Here is a 21608-nt window from a genome sequence, read left to right as displayed (position 1 = left end):
CCCAGAGGGATCCACGGAGGTAGGATGAGCAGGCTGAGCAGGCTTTTCCAGGAAGCAGAAAAAAGCATTATTTACAAAAAAAATATTAAAAATACATGAGAGAAATCAGCCCTCCCTCCCACCGCCCTACTCCAGGTGCAGGCTTCCTGTGGGCCCTCGTGGGGTCAGAGTCTGAAGAGAGAGCCGATGTCCACAGACAAGGGAGGGGGCTTCCTGGGTCTGGACCCTGTGTCTCTGCTTGGGAAGGCTGCTTGCTTCCGGGCTCTGCCCTTTCACAGCTTCCACCCATGGAGGGGCCAGCTGAGCCATGCTGGGGTCTTCCCTGGGCTGGTGAGGATGTGAGGAGATGTCGGAGTGGACCTGCCTCTGCAGGGCAGTGGGATGTGTTGGGAAGTCCCATCCGTGGTCCTGCCGGGCAGGAAGTGGGACGTGGCATCCAAGTGGTGACTGCAGAGGATTCTCGGGATAAAAAGTCTGGCTCTTAATATTTGTTCCCGGGTCACAGATCTGTGGGGTGAGAAGGAAGTGCGTTGGTGGAGGGCACCTCATGCTCTGGGGATGGTTCAAGGAGTTGGGGGACAGGCCCAGAACCCCCAACCCAACATCAGGGACAGTGGTTTTGCCCTCCTTCTGGGGTAAGTCAATCAGGACATTTTCAGAGGTGCTTTTTTAAAACCTCAGGTATATATTGATTTACAATATTATATTTGCTTCAGGTGTACAACATCGTGATTCAGCAAGTTTATAGATTTTAAGGAAATCAACCCTGAATAGTCATTGGAAGGACTGGATGCTGAAGCTGAAGCTCCAATACTTTGGCCACCAGATGCAAAAAGCCAACTCATTGGAAAAGATCCTCATGCTGGGAAAGATTGAAGGCAGGAGGAGAAGGGGGCAACAGAGGAGGAGATGGTTGGATGGCATCACCAACTCGAAGGACATGAGTTTGAGCAAGCTCCGTGAGTTGGTGATGGACAGGGAAGCCCATGGGGTCACAAAGAGTCGGACACAACTTAGCGACTAAACAGCAACATGATTATTATAAAATATTGGCTCTCTTCCCTGTGCTGTACAATACATCCTTGTAGCTTATTTCTTTTACGGATAGTAGTTTGTACTTCTTAACATTCCTCTACCTTCAGGGGCTCTTATACGTGGTCTTTCCAGATGGAGTTTAAGGTTCATGACCCCGCTGGCTCAGGTGGTCAAATCAGCTCCCACCACCTAAATTGCTGACGCTTATTCATTTCCTTTACAATAGCCCCGGTGTTCAACGCCTGACCCCTGACCCCGTTCCTGGATAAGCAAGGTGAGCAGACCCGGGGGACTTGCGCTTATCCCCAGGGCTCTGCCAGGGGCCAGGCTCACCTCTTACAGCCTCTGAGCCCCGTGTAGCTCATAGTCACTGTCGGAGGAGTTATCAGGCTGGGTGGAGATGCGGTGCAGGGCCCCTTCCAGAGCTGTGGAAAGAAAGGAGGCCACGTGAGCAGGCTTATCCCTTCAGGACACACAAAGACAGCCCCTCAGAGCCGAGTGCCTTTCAGCTCTTGGAAGATCACAGAGGCTTCCTGAGCTGGTGGCTCAACAGCCCTGCAAGCGTTGTGATCAAATCGGCCAGTGTCCACTAATGATGCTGAGCGCCAGGCTCCCTGCGGCTTAATTGTCAGTGCCAGTCGGGGAGCACTTGATACAGGGCTCTGCAGGCCGCTGGTGGATGGCTCTGTTCTGCCTCGAAGAATCCGAGGGGCCTCATTTATTGAGAAACATGTCCTTTGGGTCACAGCGGAGCTGGTGTTTAATGACATCCCAGCACGTTCTTCTCTCCAGCTGAGGGGCCAGTTAAGGCTGTATCCCTTCCGTTACCTGCCGTGACCAGCCGTCAAAGGGGCAATTTGATCCTCCGCCCTGCTCAGCCTCCTTCTCCCTCTGGGCAACCGCGTGGCCCTCTGCTCGGCCCTGGCGTCATTCCTAGGAGCACCAGCCAGTGCTTACCTGGATAAGCTGAGATCTGGGAGTTCCTGGGAGGCTGACTGTATTCGTTCTCCACGTGGGAGGCCGTGGCGTTCTCAACCTGGGACCGGACAGTCACCGTGTGGTTGCGATGGAAAGACACTGAGTAGATGCAGGAGACGGTGTCGTTAGATGTGCTGTTCTGTTCTCCTCCTCCCCAGCTGGGGCCCAGAACGCCAGTTTCCTGTTCCCATTGTGTAATGTGGGGATGGGAAAGGGGACAAGGACCCCCAGAAATCCTTCAGCACATACTTTTTTTCCCTTTCTTCCTGGGGATGCTCATTCTAGCAGGGCTCAGACTTACATTTTTATTATTTTTTTACAAAATTTTTGGCCACACCCCATGGCATCTGGAACCTTAGTTCCCCAACCAGGGATGGAACACACGTCAGAAAACGGAGTCTTAACCACTGGACCAACGGGGGTGTCCCAGGGCTCAGACTTTCAGAGCAGCTTTGGGTTGGCCGGCAAGCTGATTGGTGGGCAGGCCTTCAGTCGGTCAGTCCTCAATCATTGATCAAGCAGGGAATTGGGACATGAGTGATAGGGCAAAAATGGTCCCTGCCCTCCTGGAGCTGAGGGTCTTTATCTTGCAAGAAAGACTTGACAACACAGTTGAAGGATTTGGCCCTCTACATGTGAAAGGGGAGGATGTGCGGTGGAGACGGGAGGAAGGCTGTGGTTCTACCCACAGAAGTGCTCTGACTGTGGCCAGAAAGAAAGACGATGGGGGCCGGGGTGGGGGTTGGGCTGGCTGCATCCTAATGTCTTAAAACTGGCCTTGTAAAGTCTGTCCATGATAAAAACACTCCATGAAAAATCTAGCTTGGGCCACCCTTCTTTACATATGCCCGTTCTGGAAAGATGAACCACCCAAAAATGCCCGTGAAGGTTCTCTGACAGGTCCTGAAGTAAAGAACTGTGTCTAACTTTGCTTAATTCACTGATTCCCAAGTCTCTTTGATCACGGCTTCCTCTTTTCTGAGTGCCACCTGCTAGCGCCCGTGGCCACAGGCACGCCTTAGACGACAACAGTGGAGTTGGAGGCCACAGGCAGCTGCTGGTTCCCTCCTCGGTCAGCAGTGACCCATGACCCTGCTCCGCCAGCCTCCTTCCTGAGGCCCAGGGAGGAGCCTGCCTCCGGGGCATACTTACTGTTCTGGTTCATTCCCGTTGGGCCAATCCACTGGCGCTGCTTCTTCTGGCGGACTGGGTGACAGACAGATGGCAAAAGGCACGTCAGGATGGGGGTGGGGGGAATTGAGGGGGGAGTAGGGGAGGGGGAGAGGGAAGGAGGGAGGAGGCAGCAGGTGCGTGCTGAGAGGCTGATTTTCCAGGAGAAACAGCGCAAGGTGTGTAGAACTAGAATTCAGGTCTGGGAGGGCTGCCGGAACCCAGCCAACACTGCCCACCTCTGGGCTTTCTCCCACCTGCCTCTCTAATCTCACAGCCTCGTCTTTGAACGATTTTTTCCTGAGCTCTGCAAGGCCGAGATGACACCTACTGCATTTACCAGGTCTGCCCTTGCCCATCTGTTGGATGGGGAAACATACAGAGCTCAGACAGGAAGTGGCTCCATCCTCTGCAAAGTGGTGGAGCCAACTTGGGACACCTGTCTTCTGAGGTCAGACCCTCTGGACCCATCACAGTCTAAAGAATACCCACATCCTCCCTTGGGCCTGGAGTGGGGTCCCCTTTGGGCCCCAGATGTGGGTGAATCAGTGATTTTCCTGCTTGTTGCTTGGAGTAGAGAAGGGCCAGTGGGCAGGAGAGGGAGGGGCAGGGCTGGGAGGTGAAGCAGAGGTGAGCCCAGCCAGCTCTCCGAAGGCGGGGACCCTCCCCTGCAGGGGCTTCCGAGGGAGGTGGCTCAGGGCACCGTCACCTACATTTCTTCACCACCTTCTTGTAGGCCAGGGGGCCACACACGACCAGCAGCACCGCCAGAAGCACGAGGGCCAAAATAATGCTCATCACGGCGCCCGCGCCCAGGCCCGCTCGGCTGGAGTTCTGGCCTGCAGGAGGCAGAGGGAGGTCAGTCCTGGCCCGGAGTGGGGGAGGGGCATCAAAACGGTCCATTTGAGGGAAGCTCCTGGCTGGCTGGCTGGCGTCCCCTAGGAATTGGCCAGCGTGTGTGGGAAGCAGTTTTCTGTCTGTCTGTCCATCCATCTCTGAAATCCTCTGCTCCCTGTTCATTTAGCCACCATTTACTATCTCACAATTGATCATCCGGCTCTCATTTACCACTTCTGCTATCAACTTTCCACCATTTTCCAGTTACTTATGAGTGATCGCCTTGCCTTCATCTACCAATAGCCGTCCACCCATCCATTTCTCTCTTTCACGTATTAGTCCGTTACCATTAATATAGGAAAGATGTACCCCATCCCTTGCTTTCCTAACTTCCATCTGAAAGAGCAGAAGACAGAATAAGAATCCTATTATTCACTAGCCTCCTGACAATTATGGCCAGTCTCCTCCTGATGGTTCCTGCTCATTGCTGTCTGAGCACACTGTCCCCTCTCCCCCTATTTGTCATCTCTCCATCCTGTCCTAGGGCTCTCTCTCTTTAGTCCTTGGACTGTTCTTCGGAAATAATGCTCATTGACTGAGTCTTAGAACAAAAATCCAGAATCACCCTCTAACCACCACGGACCATGGCCAACTCACATGTGACAAACACCCTCTTGCAGTGCGACTTTTTCTCCTCAAGCTTGTGGCACCGGGACAGTATCCCCGGGGGACAGTAGAAGCCCCCCAAGGTCTTCTCGCTGGGGTCCAGCCCCCGGTAGGAGCTGACGTTGCCGCACTGCTGCTCCCGGCACACCTCCTCCCACCGGGCCGTGCCCTTGGCCCAGGAATCGTCACATAGCGTGTCCCACTTCTGGCCCTTCCCACTGCGCACTTCCACGGAGCCTTCGCACACGTCGCTGCCCCCAACCAGGCGGCTCTGCACCTTGGGCTGGAAATCTGGGGGGAAAGCAATGGGAGGTGAGTTGGTGGGCTCGGCCGGAGCTCCCTGGGCCCCAAGCCTACGTGCTGGGCCACTGGGACCCTGTGACACTGGCCAAGTGTGGGCCCTAGCAGGGCCCAGGTCTCCGGGGGGCTTGGGTACCACATGGGAGTGCCTTCCTTCCTGCCTTTCCCTTCTTCTGGCATCCTCTCTGGCATTTTCTCCATCAAGTTCTGTCCCTGGCACCTCTGGGCAGCTGAAACAGCTTGGGCACTTTCAATGAAAAGGCCGGCACAGGGGCAGTGCCCATCGGCAGCCCCCAGCTGCCGTCGTCCCCCACCCAGGGGGCAGTAAGAGAAGTGAGAAGTGAGAAATACGCTCCACCTAAGTCTGCTTCCCTTTTTGAAACATCCTCTCATTCTCTTGCTGCTCCCTGAGAGGCTGGAGGGCTTTTCAGAGAGGGGAAACTGAGGCCTGGGGATGAGAAATACCATCTGCTTTGAGTCCTGGAGATTCACTGCTGGGAACCATACCCAGGAATCCTGCTGCCCAGGCCTTGAGCCTGGAGGGACTGGCTCTCATAAAAGGGCCTGATGCAACAGAGAATCATCGATTTCTGCTTGTCTGCTTGGCCTGGGGGCCCATGTGTGTTCAGGTCAGAGCACTTTGTGATCTTACCAGCTGTGGCCAGTTGCTATAGCAACAGTCATCTTCAAAGCTCTAGCAAATCTTCTACTCAGAAAAAAAAAAAAAATCAAAGGCAAGCCTTCTGGGTATGGCTTTGCAGGTTGTAGCCTGCAAGAGGGCTCAGAGTGGTGGATAAGCCTGGGAGCCTGCCAGGTTTTTTTCCCTCCTCAGGCTGAGAGATCCTTGGGGACTACTTCTTCCTGGAGGGGGCAGCATTTTACTAATTCACACCATGAATCCAGTGTTTTGGGGATATTCCTGCTTGCAGGATGGGCCCAGTGTTCCAGAGCAATGCTTCCCAGGTTAATGCACATGAACCCCTGAGACTTTGCTGAAATGCAAATCTTGATTAGTAGATGGAAGGTGGGGCCTGGGAGTTTGCATTTCTAACCAGTCAGATGAAGCTGCTAGTCCAGGATCACATTTGGAGTGTATGCGTGCGTATGTGCACACATACGTGCTCAGTCGCTCAGTTGTATCCAACTATTTGAGACCCTATAGACAGTATTCTGCCAGGCTTCTCTGTCCATGGGATTTCCTAGGCAAGAATACTGGAGTGGGTTGCCCTTTCCTCCTTCGGGGGATCTTTCCAAACCAGGGATCGAACTCACATATCCTACGTTGGCAGGCAGATTCTTTCCCACTGAGCTACCTGGGAAGCCCTCCACACTTGGAGTAGCTGAGGCTTATACTACAGACTCTGGAGTGATGCTACTTGAATGGAAACCACAGCTAGTGTTCTGTGATACTGAGTAAGAAATTTAACCTCTCAGAGCCTCAACTTTCCCATCTGTAAAGTAGGGATAACAATAGCACCCACCTCCTAAGCCTGTTGTGAAAAGGATGGAATGCCCCGAATGGTCCCCAGTATGATACAAGTGCTCAGTAAGTGTGACTTCTTAAAGTCTGGACTTTACTAGAACATTTGTGATAGGAGCTACTACCTGCTGAGGTCTGCTGTGCTTACCCTTAATTTGACCTTTGGTCTTTTATACTGTTTCTCTACTGATCCTGGTTTTGGGATCCCCAAGCCCGGCCTCTGGGCTCCTCCCTTAGCCACACTGGCATCGTTAGTTTCTTCAGGGTGGTAGTGTATGACTCAGCAGCCTCTGCAGGAAGCCCCTGGGGGCTCCGCTCTGCCCTCTCCCTACCTCCTATGAGTTACCATTGCTCCAGCCTCATCTGTCCCTGAGGCGCATAAACTCCCCTCCTGCAAGGCTGGTCTCCTCCAAGTGCTCCATCCTTCTTGGGCCCTTGACACAAGCCACGATCCATCAAAACCACCAGAAGACCCTGCCTCTTCCCGAAAGTCCTGCTCTTCTCCAAGTGGCAGCCGAGCCAGCAGCACATTTGGGCCTGTTCTGCGTTACTTTGTGGAGATTCCCAGGGCGTTGCGTGTGCTACCTCTCCACCCCACGACCGCCCTACCTCTCAGAGGCCAACGATCAGCTCTCCGTTTCCCTTGTGTTCTCCATAGCTCTAGTGCCCTGCGCTGCATGCTGGGGTTTCAGGAACGTGCGGTTAAGTGACATGACCACGTGGGGACGCCCGTGGGTCTCAGTCTGCTCCCACTCACCAGAACAGATGAGGCCAAGAGCTTGGCCACCCACCCAGGGCTGCACTTTTCGGAAGCACTGCTCCAGGGAGGTGCATTTTGGGTTCTGGATCTCCCAGCGGATTGGCAAGGGCCTTTGGCCTTCTGGCTTTTGTGTCTGGGCTTCCTCGGTCTCTGGCAGGGGCTTCAGGAAGGAGCCACACTGGAGGGCTGCACAGATGAGTTGCCCCAGGTCCTTGATATCATTCTGGGGCTCGATGCTGATGGTGCCGCCCAGGCCACCACTGTAGAACTCCACCACGCCAGCACACCGCAGGCCCCCGGGCTCTGCCACCAGCTGAAACCTGGGAGGTGCTAGGGGAGAGAAGGGAGGGGACAGGGACCTGAGCACTGATGACCAGCACGCAGACCTTCCTTGTTCTTTGGTTCTGACACACAGAAGACCAAGTGACTGGGCAATGACCCTAGAAGGTGTCAAATATTGCATGGAACATGCGCTACAATTTTTCTTGCTTACTTGAGATTCAAACGTAAACATCCTGTGTTTTTATTTGCTAAAATCCAGCACCCTACCCCCAGAGCCCTCAGAATCCTTTTACCTGTGGGCTCCGGAGTGGTTGTGGGCGGTGAGGTCGTGGGAGGAGCTGTTGTCCTCGGTGGCTCTGCAAAAAGATGCTCTGATTAGGGAGAGGCCAGGGCCCCTGGAAGAGGAGGGGGTGTGGGGAGAGCTGGGGGCAACTGGCAGTATTAAGAAAGAACTGGAAGTCATGATGTAAGTACCACAGGCCCCATTAAACCCACTTGACCCATATGTTGTATCTAAGCCTCCTGCAAGTGCCAGCCCATTTTACAGTTGGGAAAATAGAGGTTAAGAATAGACAATGAAGTTAGCCATTGGCAGAGCCAGTTCCTCTACCTTTTCCATCCCCAGACAGGGGCCAGCACCCACTCTGCTCTCCCCTTCCAGTTCCCCCCCAATGCATGTTTCTGAGAGGGTGGTTGTAAGTCGGTGACCCTTTCCACCTGCTTGCTCAGGCTCCAGGTCACAGGCATGGGCAGGGAGGCTGCCCAGATCTAGGGAAACTACTGGGCTGGCTAGTCACCCACCTAAGCAGATCAGGGCCAGAGAGTCCACCTGGCGTCCCCTGTTGAGGCTGCAGTTGGAGAAGGATCCCAGCTGTCCATGGCAGATTATCAATTTCTGGAATTGCACCTCTTTGAAGTAACGCGAGGAAGAGAGTAACAAAGGGTCCCGGCACTGCAGCTCCTGGCACAGCTTCAAGAACTGCCTGGGAGCCACCTGGTAGAGCGAAAGCTGGCCCCAGCTCTGGCTGTGCACCGCGTACCACTCTGTCCCGTTGCTGACCTCCAGACGGCCCTGACACCGTGAGCCGGAGCCGCTCAGTCTCATGGCGAGCCCTAGGAGTCAAAGAGATGGCAAGTGGGAGGTCAGGCTGGACAGGGTCCTTCACGGGAGCCCTCCCTGTACCCTCCCCACCCAGGACCCCAAGTCAGCCAGGCTCCCTCTACCCACAGGGTCCTCCCACCAGCTTTGCTCCTCCTGCGAGTTTCATCCTCAGGGTCCCTTCAGGGACTTTCCAGAAACTCATGCTGGTGCTGCTCTGGTTCCAGGTGGTCCCTTAAAAACCAGGTCCAGGAGGATGGGGCTCGAGACCCCAGGGGAACTTGGAGCAGTGAGCAAGGAGTTCTCAGCACCCACTGCCCAGCAGACTCGCTCCCCGCCCCCTGCCTTGAAATTCTCTTTCGATAGACCCCAGATAGGGCCCGGTGCCTGATTTTTTTCTGTCTATCCAACTTTTAAAATCAGTTTTATTGAGGCATGATCTATCTACAGGGACATGCACGCATTTTAAGGGCACTTGTTCAATGAAATTTGACAAATGTATACACACCTGCAGCCCCACTGTGCTCTAGTCAAAGAACTTTCCCATCACCCAGAAGTTCCCTTGTGCCCCTTCACAGCTGATTTCCCTGAATCCAGCCTCAGGCCTCCAGTGACCTGCTTTCTGTCACTAGAGTTCTGCCTGCTCTCAAATGTGATGTAAGTAGAATCATGTGGCAGGTCCCATCTGGCTAGCATTTGAAGTTAGCATGTCATTGCAGGCTTCCAGGTCCCAGTCCAGGGCCTGCCAAGGACCCCGCAGCCCCTTCTGACTGCCTGGTAGCTTCAAGAGACCCTCTTGCTACATTTATCTCCAAATACATTCAGCCTGATATTATCTCAGGACATGTGAAAAAGAGAGGTCTGTGGAGAAGGGAGCCTGGGGACTGCTGGATTTGAAAATGCTTAACAGAGTTCCTCATTGCAGGACTTCTCAGACCCTTTACCAGGCCATTGTCCCCTGTCAGGCTCTAAGGTGGGATGTAGTGTGGCCTATGCTTTGTCCATCGAGTTCCATGGAACCCTGTTTGGGAAACACTCACCTCTAGGATTAAAGTCCAAGACATTTAACACACATCACTATCTGGGGCAGCCTCTCTGCAGCCTCTGCTGCAATGTCTCTGGCCAGGGAGCATCTGGCAGGACTGGGTAGGAAATAGGACTTTGCAAGATGCATTTATGGGCCAGTATACTTTCTGTACCCGATGAGTGGACTGTAATAATAGTTAGCATGAGAACTAGCATTTGCATGGTACTTTATGGCTGTCTAGGGCAGCTCTCTGCAAATGGGCCTCTTTAGGGTGCGTGAGTGTGTGTGTGCGTGCCCACACACGTCTGCATGCGTGTGTGTGTTGGGGGAGGGGGGAGGTACTCTCTCTCTCTCTCCCTGTAAGGTGAGATTCACTCTAATGAAAAGATGGTAGGTCCCCCTACAGCCTGGTGGAGTCGCAGCCCTGCTCCATGCCCCCCTCTCCGCGTGGCTCTTCCTTACCTCGCGCCTCCACCTTGAGCCCTCCGAGGCAGGAAGTGACTGCGGAAAGGAGAGAGGAGGGTCAGGAAGTGAGGTCTCTCCCCTGCTCCCGTCTCCCCACCTCACCTCTGCCCGCAGCCTGATCAATGGCCTATTCTGCCCCATGCCGCCGTCATGGGGTTCAGGGACTGGGGTTTTCACACTGCAGGTTGTAACCCTTAGGTGGGTCATGAAATCAGTGTTGTGTGTTGCAAGCATCAGTTTTCTTTCTTACTTTAAAACGACTTTTTCAATGAACATGTGAAATTGATTTTCTTTTAGTGCACAGTTCTAGGACTATAAACACATACATAGATCTGCACGATCACTGTCACCGTCACGGTATACAGTTCTGCACACCCCTCAAGGATTTCCTCATGCTGTTCCTCTGTAGTAATATGCAGCATGGCAACCATCAACTTTTTAAAAATTGTGTAGCAATGCAACCGTCAACTTAAAATATATTTTTCAAACTTTTGACAGCACCCCATCTTAGTTCCCTAACCAGGGATCGAACCCATGCTTCCTGCATTGGAAGGTGGAGTCTTAACCACTGGACCCACCAGAGAAGTCCCTACAACCCTCAGTTTTTTAAAAAATGAAATGGACGAGAATAGAGAATGTCAGAATGCATCATGTTTTGTGAAGATAAGGCTCAGTTTTTGTGCACTGGGTGTCAATATAAAAATATCCTGAGTGTCACTTTCAATCAAAAAAAAAAAAAAAATCAAACATCTTAGTTCTAGAGAGCTGAGAAACTAGCCAACATAGGAACCTAGAACATTTTGCTACTTTCTAGAATTCCCAAGGCAGGATAGAAATGAAACAATTTCTCTTCAACAGCTCCCAGTTTAGGAGGAGGAAATCTGAGCTCAAAGAGGCAGTGGGACTTGCCCAAGATCAAGCAGTCAGTTGGTAAAGGAACCCAGCGGACACGTGTTTGGGGAGAACTGGTCTACCCCTTGGCAGGCTCCTGCCTGGGCCCCTTTAATAGGAATATGGGCCCCTAGGAAGTCCCACTTCCTCCCAGCCTCGTCTGGAAGGAGCAAGTGGTCAAAGCAGGTAATCATCACCCTCTTGGCAGAGCAGCTCATGGCTGACTAAAGTGTAGCTGGGAGAGGTTTGATATGGGTGGGTATGAGTGGGGTGGCACGCTTGTGCAGCCTCCAAGCCCACACTCCACATTTACTGCTGGGCTTCATCAGCCGTGGAACAATCGGTTTGGTTTCTGTCCGCCCCCAGGGCTCGCTTCTCAACTGGGAACTGGGGACACTATTGGGCCAGGGTGAGTACTTTATACAGTAAAGGGCTGTGTGTTAAGTTGCTTTTGAGAGATTGTTGCTGGCTGTAAAAAAGCCTAGTTTTGCCTGAGTGTTCTGAAGCTGATGGTAGAATTTTAAAGGAAGTCACGCCCCACCAGCCTGCCCCCTCTCCCAACCAAGATTCCTTGTAATGACTTGGCAGCCTGTTGTAAGTTTCATCCATCCTGGCAAGAGCCCACCATAGTTGTCCTGAGAGTCCTGGGCCTCAGAAGGGGAAGGTATTTCAAATGCAGAAACTGTGTCAGGCCCAGAGCTCTGCTCTCGGCTGGGAGAGGCTTGACGATCATCCAATCTGCTGCAATAGGCAGGATGGCCTCAGGAAGACATGGTGAAGACGCTTGGCTCACTTGGTGACGAGGAGGCAGGAGGCCCTTTGTTCTGCCCTCACCTTTCACCCCTGACCTCTTACCTCTCTCGGTGCCAATTCCCAGTGGGAATGGGGCTGTCTACTTTTAGGGAGTCATTTCTTTGGCTAAACCCTGAGGGTTGAGGCAGCTTGAAGTGTCGCTAATGAGAAGAGGGGAACCTAAAGATCCACCCTTTGCTGCTCAATGCTGCAGGAAAGTTTCTCAGGCATTGAGGCCCTTCGCTGGGTCTGAGTAAGAGCTCTGCCACATCCTTGGCCCCTCTGAGCCTCAGTTTCCTTGTCTGTGGCATGGGAAGAAGAAAGGGATCAGTTTTATAGCAATGTTATGAGGATGAGCTGAAGCAATCTATGTAAAAGCCTTGGCCCAGGGCCTTCCTGGCCAGCATTCTCCATCCGGCATTGCGTGCTCAGAGCTGGTGTTGCCGGTTATGGAGCTGGCTGGGCCTGTGGCACAGGTGGGTGGACTGCAGGCCTGCTTGGGAGTTTTCCCAGGGGGAGGGGTCTGGGTCTGGATGCTTGGAGAGCTGGATCACAGGGTTCGCTGACCCCCTTTCCCACCTGAGAACTTCATATTCCCAAAGTCACCACAGCCAACCTTTGTTAACAGCAGCTACCAATTATCGAACACCTACTGTATACTCAGCCCTCGGGAGGGTAGTTCCTTACAGATATGGTTGTTTATCTTCCAGATGGCCCCACAATGTGAGCTGAATACATGTTTGATACGGACATCTGTTCAGGGCGACACCGCTAGGGCCTGGATTCGAACCACAAGTCTGCCTTCCAAACCCATCTCTCTGCTTTCTGCCACCCATCTGGGCCTCCAAAGGGCCAAGTCCTCAGAACGGACAAACAAGCAGAAATGAACATGACTTAGACCCTGACCCTGCTGCTGGAGCCTCCAGAGCCCGAAGCCCCTGAGGGCAGGGACTGGGCCTGACCACCCTTGCCAATCTCACATGGAACAGCCAGAGAACATTCTCAGGAAAGACTGCACAACCTGAGAACCAAGGACAGTTCTAAAAAAGAAAACACCCGGTGGAGACAAGGCATCTATGTGATCCAGGGCCTCGCCTTCCTTCTGTGAGCCTGACTGGCCTCAGGTGAGCAGCATTTCTTGTCACCGTCACTGTGACCATCATTGTCACCACCATCACCATCGCCATCACCACCTCCACCCTCACAACGCAGTCACCGTCGCCATTGCCGTCACCATCACCATCACCATAATCACCACCCCTGTCGCCGTCACCACCACCTCGACCATTACCATAAATACTTCTATAGTTCATACTTTCTCCCAGACACTTTTATACGTGAACTCTCTCAAACCTCACCGCAGCTCTGCAAAGCTGGCACTATTATTTTGACCTTCTCATTTTGTAGATGAGATTAAATAACCTGTTAAGCAACTGATGAGCACTGGGGCCAGGCCTCCAAGCCAGGCCACCTGGCGCAGTGTCTGTGCTTTTGACCGCTGGGCTGAGCTGCCTCCCTTCCCTTCAGTGGAAGCCTGTGTTGGCCTGCTCTGTGTTTCACTGATTCCTGCATATTCCTGGCATGCAAACCTGATGAAAAGGAGCGAATTTGAAATCCCCTTCAGCCAGCAAAACATCCTATGGGAAGACTTTCCCTGAACTTGATGTGTGATCTTGGCAAATCACTCAACTTCTCTGGGCTTGGTCTCTTCGTTTGTAAAGACCTTAGATTCCACCCTCCCTCACCTTCCTTTCAGTTCAAACTTCCAGGATCTATAATCTCTGGTTCCTGATGTATCTCAGCCACAGGCAGGCAGGCGTGGGCAGGTGAGATGCACGACTGACTGGGAGGCTTCCTGGGTGCTGCTTCTTCCTGTCTGTCCAGGGATCTGCCAGCTTTTTGATTTGTCCACAACTTATTTTTATTCTTTTAGCTGCTTCTTACAGGGGCTGGACCACCATCCTCCTTCCCTGAACCCTGCAGACTGTGCTCAGGGTCCCTCAGACCCCCTTCCTGGCTACACCTTAGCCTGGAGGTCCAGGCTAAGCATGCAACCAGAGGTCCAAGGCTTTGCTGCTGCAGAACCTGCCAACAGAAGCCTGGGGACCCTACAGACCATGAGGGACTCTAGTCATGAAAGTATCGCGCCATTCCCCAATCCATTATCTACTGCCACAATCTGAGCAGCCAGGACCAGGGTCCTTCCTTCCCAGGCCAACCTCTCCTCAGAGCCCCCACTATTTCAGGCTTAGATTGGCCGAGCCAGGGAAAGCTCGGGGCTGAAAGAGCCAGAGAGGCAATAGGAAGTCTTTTTCATGCTCCCCAAACTCCTCTCCTCATCTCTACCTTTGCAGAGATTGAACTGTTTAGACCCTGCTGCCCTAAGGAGGTCTCGGGTGGGGAGTAAATGAACTTCTGAAAGCAACTCTGAGACATTTACGCACTCATCCCCTCCCTTGCCTCTCCTCTTCCACCCTGGCCCTCCCCACCGGCACCCCCCCCACACCCGCCATTCTGGATGGTTCTCTCTTCGGCTCCCTCTACTGCAACACTTTGAGCTGCATCAGGCCACAGATGAGTTTTATTTGCTCAGCAGAGTGTTAAAAAATTGGGGAGGGGAGCCCGTTATTTTTAAAAGTTTCTTTTTGTTTTCTTTTTCCTCTTCTTATTTATTTTTCGGCCTCATACATAGCATGCAGGATCTTAGTTCCCTGACCAGGAATCAAACTTGTGTCCCCTGCAGTGGAAGCACAGTCTTAACCCCTGGACCACCAGGGAAGTCCCTTGCTTTTCTTTTTTATAAAAAATCCCAAGATCGAGATATTTTTGAAAAATAAATTTTCTGTGGCTCAGGAGATAAAGAATCTGCCTGTAATGCAGGAGACCCGGGTTCAATCCCTGTATCGGGAATATCCCCTGGAGAAGGGAATGGCTACTCCATTATTCTTGCCTGTATTCACTCCAGTATTCTTGCCTGGAGAAGTCCATGGACAGAGGGGCTTGATAGGCTACATACAGTCCACGGGGTCGCAGAGTCAGACACTACTGATTGACTAACTCTGGTCATGAGGGGCTGAACTGCCGTGAGCCCTAGGGCAGTCAGTTCAGTTCTATCCAGGTTTGCCAGCGTCCTTGGGGCACCCTACTGTCCCCCTGCATCTGGAAAGCCTCAGCAGCAAACATATGATGGTTTCTGCAGCGAAACATGAATTTTCACACCAAGTGGGATGCGTGAAGATTATAAATAGTCTCCTATTCGTTCAGGTCAGGATTTGCAGTGTATGCGTTTGCTGGAAATTTACAAATACTTTTTGGAATCACAGATGCAAGCTGGTGGGCCTGTATTATTGCTCCCACTTTACAGCAGAGCCTGAAGTTGGCTCAGGCGGCTGGCTTCAGAGACTGTACCCTTTATGCTGGCCTCAGACCCACTCGTGGGCCCTCCTAGACCTGCAAGCTCCTCTGCTCACAGTCCCTACGTACTGAGAAATGGAGGCAAGAGCGAGGCCCGCCTTGGGGAGCCCTGCCTTGCGAGGGTCCAGTGGGCACGGGGATCCCAGGGAGGCGCTGGGACTTCACTGATAATAAAAACAGGGATAGCCACCTCTTACCCCGTGTAGACCCGCAGATAATGGTTTTACATGGGAGACCCCATTTCTTCCCTACATCTTCAATCATGGGGTCTGTCATCACTCTATTTTCCAGATAAGGAAATTGACAGACCAATTTAGTGCAGTTAGGAAGTCAGATGTTCCCTTTTTTCCATTAACAGTGATTCCCTTAATGGTCCCTAACATTCTCATCAATTTACAGCAAACAGTATGTCCACTGCCTTTGGGGCGCCTTCTGTATTTTCCTTCCCTCGGCCTCTGATGAGAGGCTAGGTCAGGAGGCCAGGAATCCTGAGTTTCTGAGACGACACTTGTCAGTGGAGCCCTGCTAACCTGAATCTGTATCAGGGCTTCAGGGAAACAAAGATCACAAAGGGCCAAAATTCTGTTTCTCTGGTGCAGCACCAGATGAAGGTTTGGTTTTTGATTAGGAGCCTTTTTGTGTGCGAAATGCTCAGAGAGTCACACGGGGTTCATGCCATGAGAAGCTGGGGGGCTGGAGCCCACAGAAGGAACAGCAGATTCGGGTCTCTAATCTCACCCACCCAGAGCCTGTGCCAACAAGCGACAGCGAGCAGCTCCTGGGCAAAATGGCCTTCGTATCTGAACTGCGATTCCATGCTCTCCATGATGGCCTTGTTTGTCTGATTGAATTTGCATGAGTTTCACACTTGCCGTATGTGGTTCCACTGTCACACGGACCAGCCCTCCTTTCTTTTCAGAGCCTCACTCACTCCAAAACCTGCACAAGGGCTCGTCCTTTTCATCCACAGCCCTGTGAAGAAGGGACGGACGCCATCTCTACTTTCAGATCAAGAACCTGATGTTCAGAGAGGCTGAGTGACTAGCCCAAGGCCACACAGCCCGCTGGTGGTAGGGTCAGGACAGAAATCCCATCACCATCACTTGATAGGGCCCTATGGGCTCTACCACTGGGAGACCCCAGAGCCTGCTGGCCCCGAGGTACCAATGGGGAAACTGAGGCCAGAGAGAAAGGAGGGCTTCACCCCACAGGGGCGTCTGTGGGACCCTTGTTGCCTCTGCCGACCATCACCAATTTCCTTTTCTGTTCCGATCACACATCTACCGGTTGTGCCCCCAGGAAGAAGGGAGTACCAGGGTTCCTGTGGGAACGTGAGGGTCAAGCTCCCCAGGGGTGCACAGCAATGACAGGGCAGGGGTGGTGACACGGTAGTTAGAGGAAGTAACACTGAGCCACGGCCCCCACCCTATCTGCAATTCAAAGCCAAAACGCAGTCCTTTCTGACACATTTGGTGGGAAGGTATTTATGTTTTTAGTGCACAAATGAAGTTGCACTGCAGAAATGGGAAAGTGTTTGATTACAGCATGTTGCCCAGACCTCCTTGGTGTGTTGTGAGCACACAGCACATACACAACAGTACCTTCCACCGCCTGGAAAATTCTGAGTTCCCAAATGCATCCAGCCAGAGGTTCAAGATAACGGCTTGTGGACCTGGAGAGGTCCCGTTTCTCTCCAGGGTGCTCAGCACTCTTTTTCCTCGGCTTGGCCCCAGGTGCCTCGAGTTTGTTGGAGAAAATGCCCTGTCCTCACGGAGGCCTTCATGGCTGCCCTGCCTCGAGCCTACATGTGACTGCCACCTTCCTTCCTGGGCACGCATGGTGCGGTGGAATCACTCACTTCCTACGTATATTTCCTCAAATGTGATCTTCTTATGAGACCTGGGTACAGCACAGCCCCCCCAGCCCCTAACCCCCAACCCCAAATCACTCCTGACCTCCTAACACCCATATAATCCTTGACTTGCTTGTCTCTTGTCTGTCTCCCCATCACACCTCTGTCTACTATGTCAGCTCCAGCTAGACAGGAATTTTGAGTGTTCACTGCTGTGTCCCTGGCACTTAGAATAACAGGTGCTCGATAAATACTTACTGTCTGACTGAATGAATGAACCAGATTTAAGGATAACAATTATCCTTTGAGATGGGCGCAGTGGTTATCCCCATTTTATAGATGAGAAGGCTGAGTCTCAGAGGCATGTTTCTGTCATTTGTGACTGATCTCAAAGACATCAAACCCAGTTCTGCATTGCTTCAAAGCCCCACAGGCCTTTGCACGTGTGCACGCACAACACAGGCACACATATGGCAGGCATGCACACACACACACACACACACACACACACACACATGCTCACAAGGTACCCACATGCATGCACATAGAATAGGCATTCAATCGGTTTTGTAGGAAGGCAAAGTCCCTCCATGGTTCCCTGATTGCTGCAGGGAAACCCCTCTGAGCTGTTGGCATGGGACAGGGTGACCGGAGGGGTCAGTGGGGGCCCTGAGCTCCCAGGTCTTCTGCTCCCCGCTGGCGGTGGGGAACTCGGGGCTTCTGGGGGCCTGATTCTTTGCACTCAGAGCCAGCAATGGCCTCAGCTCTGCACCCTGAGACTTCAGACCGGGCAGTAGGTTCACAGTGGGCATCCCCTCTCCCCACCTCCACTGTGGACATCCAGCCCCTCTAGGCCTGTCCTGCTCGTTGCCTTCACCCTCCACATTCCCTCTGCCTGGGTCACTCCTCCCGCTTTTCCCTGCCTGACTGGATCCTTCCATCATTCGGTTCTCAGGTGAGGTCATCTCCTCAGAGAGCAGCCCCTCAGGCTGGGGGCCCCGTCAAACGTGAACTTGGTCCCAGAGGCTCAGTGGTTACTGTTTCCTTCATCACGCTAATGACAAAATTTAGAAATTTGTAAAATTTCGGGTGCTCCCTCCATGAGGGGGGTTCTTGTCTGGTTCACTGCTGTACCCCCAGAGCGTTACACAGAACTGGGCACATAGTAGATGCTCAATAAATATATGGAAATGAAGAAATGAACGAATTATTAGCCAGAACAGGAGGACTGGAGGACAGAAAGCCTGATCGCTAGGCTCAAGTCTTCCCCACTGGGTCCTGCCTCACCTGGTTTCTTGTTGACTCTGATAATAAACAATAAGTCATGTTTATGATAAATTATATAATAAATTTATATATTTATTATGTATAATAGGCTTCCCTGGTGGCTCAGACTGTAAAGAATCTGCCTGCAATGCAGGAGACCTGAGTTCAATCCCTGAGCTGGGAAGATTCCCCTGGAGAAGGAAATAGCAACCCGCTTCAGTATTCTTGCCTGGAGAATTTATTATGTATAAATAATAAATAAGTTATGTAATTATGTTACTATATAAATTTATTAATTATTAGTATTAATGCTTACTCAGCACTTACTATACACGCTAATGTTCCTACTGAAATCTACATTTATTGATTCATTTAATCCTTAGAAATTGCTATAAGACAGGTGCTATTATTATTCGAGTTTCGCATAGGAGGACACTGAAGCTTACAGAATGGATCCATAGTCACCTAACTGGCAAGGGAGGAGACCAGAATTCAGACTGCTGAGTCTGTGACTTTACCACACCTTAGTGTCAATTTCTGTAACCCTGGGGGCTAGACCTGAGTGGCTGGGCAGTGATCAGAGCTGCCTGCATGCCCCACCTTCAGCAGGTGAGTCCCCGGCAGGTTGGAGCTAAGAGCAGCTGTGGAGGAAAGCAGGCCGTTGGTATTTCCATGTACCAAAGGTCCCCAAGCCATGGGCACAACTTTTGTGGCCAGATAGGAGGCCGAAATGTCCCCAGGGCTCTGGCGTTGGGTCGTCTCTGCTTAGAACAGCTTGAAGGGTGCCTGTGTGCTTGCCCAACCCTGGGCCTAGGTGTCCCCAACCCTTGGTGGCTGTCTGTCTGCTGGTGGCGGTTGTGTCCCACGGCCATTTTCGTAGTCACGGGAGTGGCTTTGGTGTGTCTTTGCTCTTGGCCAGGGCCACGGAGGGGCTCCATGGGAGCAGGAGCGCTGGGCTGGGGTGGGCTCTGCAGCTCATCAGCTGCTCCTCCTGGACCTCAGTTTTCCACACTGTAAAATGGGGGCAACGGGCCCTGCTTACTAGGCTGCTTACTAGGCTACCTGCTTACTAGGCCGTCGTGAAGCTTTCAGAAGAAAATGCCTTTCAAAGTATTTCTTAAGCTGTGACCCACTGAACAGTGGAAATGTTTATTATCCATCAGTTACACCCACACACATACACACTGGGAACCCTGTGCTCCTGGACTTCCGGATGGTTCCTATACTCTGGTTAGGGCCCTGCCTCTGGACTCTGGGCTCTGCTGGGCCTGATCCTGCCAGGAGCCTTGCCCCTGATGGGATTCAGGGGGAGGGCCGCAGAGAAGGATCCCACCCCCACCCTCAGCTGGGAATCTGGCCAGACCCTTGACCCAGTGGGGTCAGAGGCCACAGGTAAGGAATGGGGTAGGGGGGAGGGTTGTGTTCTTAGTCGCTCAGTTGTGTCTGACTCTTTGCCACCCCATGGACTGTAGCCTGCCAGGCTCCTCTGTCCATGGGGATTCTCCAGGCAAGAATACTGGAGTGGGTTGCCATGCCCTCCTCTAGGGGATCTCCCCAACTCAGGGATCGAACCCAGGTCTCCTGCATTGCAGGTGGATTCTTTACCACCTTTACCTCCCCCTCCCCTGAGCCACCAGGGAAGGGGAGGCTTAGGACCTTGGTTTTTGGAATCTCCAGGGCAAAGGAGGCCACAGCAGCTGCTCAGGAAGGTACTGGAAAGTAACCAGGACCCATCCCTCAGCCTCCACCCTGGGGACAGAAGGCACTTTGCGTCTCCTGCAGATCCATGGAAGAACAGTCATTAGAATATGTGTGCACATGAGCCATCCCCACATGTCTGGGGGGAAGGCAAGCTACATGCAGAAGCCATGTTTCACCTATGAAAACACATACGTGTACACACACACCTCTCACACACATATTCACACATACACACCCTTTTCTAGAAGGGACTGAGGTGCCCCGCTAAGCAGGCTGTCCCCTGAGTCCTTTCCTCCTAAACTGGGAAGCCTCAAGCTGCCATCTTCTCACCTGTTCCTGTCCTGAGTCAGTCACCTCTCTCAACTGCCACACCTTCCAAACCCTTGAGAAGTGGTCAGATCTCACCCAGTTTACCCCGCTGCATTTTATAAATAAGGAGGTTGAGGCCTGGAGAGGCTCGAGTCCTATTTGACGTCATACAGGGCCAAACTTAGACCCCAGCATTCAGACCACAAAGGACACTGCTCTCACCTATCTCCCGCTTGCTCATCCTCCCCACTGGCCAGTGTCGCTGATGCCCCAGCAGCAGGGCTCCAGTCCCGAGCTAGTGTCCCAAGACCTCAGGGATGGAGGGCTGCCTCTTCCACCATCTCCCCTCCAGCAGACAGGAGACTCCAGGCTCACCCACCCCAAACCTTATCCCCAGCCAGCTTCTCCAGAGGCCACAGGCCATTTCCACAGTCGCCCTTGGGTAAGGGTTAGGAAGTCCCTATCCAGGTCTGGAGTGACAGCAGACCCAGTGTGAGCTCACATCTGCCTGGGAGGTCTGGCTGAGGCCCCTGGGTAGAAAACAGAGTGACTAGGAACTAAGACTTATGTTTTTGGCATCTGCTCAACTGCGATCCGGTCCCTACCCTACCTTGGCCCACTCTGTCCAGAGCATCACCAGAATTGCCCAGGAGATGGTGAGTTTCCTGTCCCTGGAGGCACCCAAGTAAAGGCTGGACACTTATAAGGCAGGGGTGAGGGTGGGTAGCTGCAGAGGGAAGCCGGCACCGAATTAGAGCTGGACAACTTTAGTTCTAGGCTCAGAGCCTAATCTGAGGATGGATTCCACCTGGAAGGGGACAGTAAGGTCCCCAACCCTCCAACAGTGCAAGAGAGAAGGAGAGGTGGGGCCCTTGTGGTGGCAGAAGCAGAGCCCAGTGCCAAGCCGGGGCTGGGGGACAAGACAGTGATCCTGGTGGCCCCAACCCTCCGCGATACTCCAGAGAGGTGACATGCAGGCCTGAGTCAGACCGAGGGATCTGATGCTGGCATCTTCTCTCTTGTACCCCGAGCCCAGGTACCCCCGGCAGACGCCCCAGAAGGGGTACTCACCCAGCAGCTCCAGAAGGTACAGGGCGGCCAGTGGCAGATGCTGAGACCCCATGGGCGCGGCCTCCTCCCGCCTCAGCCTCCGCAAGCTCGGCGCCCAAGTTGAGGGTGTCTGGCCTTGTGTCTCCCTCTCTGGGAGGAGGGGGTGGGGCAGACAGGGCTCAGGCAGGGGTGGGACAGGGGAGCAGGCAGTGTGGGGCCTGCGTCACCCGTGTT

The 21608-nt window shown here is 52.9% G+C and overlaps 1 protein-coding gene across 1 annotated transcript; it reads right to left on the bottom strand.

Annotated features, from left to right (window-relative positions):
• Positions 1-246: 246 nt before the first annotated feature.
• CD5 (CD5 molecule) lies at positions 247-21608 on the bottom strand. Its single transcript, XM_061406524.1, has 11 exons — positions 21396-21608; positions 10097-10135; positions 8310-8621; positions 7802-7864; positions 7224-7556; positions 4678-4977; positions 3897-4022; positions 3166-3219; positions 1993-2112; positions 1369-1460; positions 247-507 (listed from the first exon to the last, which is right to left on the bottom strand). Exons 1-10 carry the CDS (start codon positions 21445-21447, stop codon positions 1372-1374), a joined length of 1488 nt encoding a protein of 495 aa, XP_061262508.1. The 5' UTR covers positions 21448-21608; the 3' UTR covers positions 247-507; positions 1369-1371.

The sequence above is a fragment of the Bos javanicus genome, chromosome 29 (assembly GCF_032452875.1).
Source record: "Bos javanicus breed banteng chromosome 29, ARS-OSU_banteng_1.0, whole genome shotgun sequence".
Taxonomy (NCBI): Eukaryota; Metazoa; Chordata; class Mammalia; order Artiodactyla; family Bovidae; genus Bos; species Bos javanicus.
The sequence above is the reverse complement of the archived record's forward strand: the minus strand, read 5'-3'. Positions and strand labels throughout refer to the sequence as shown.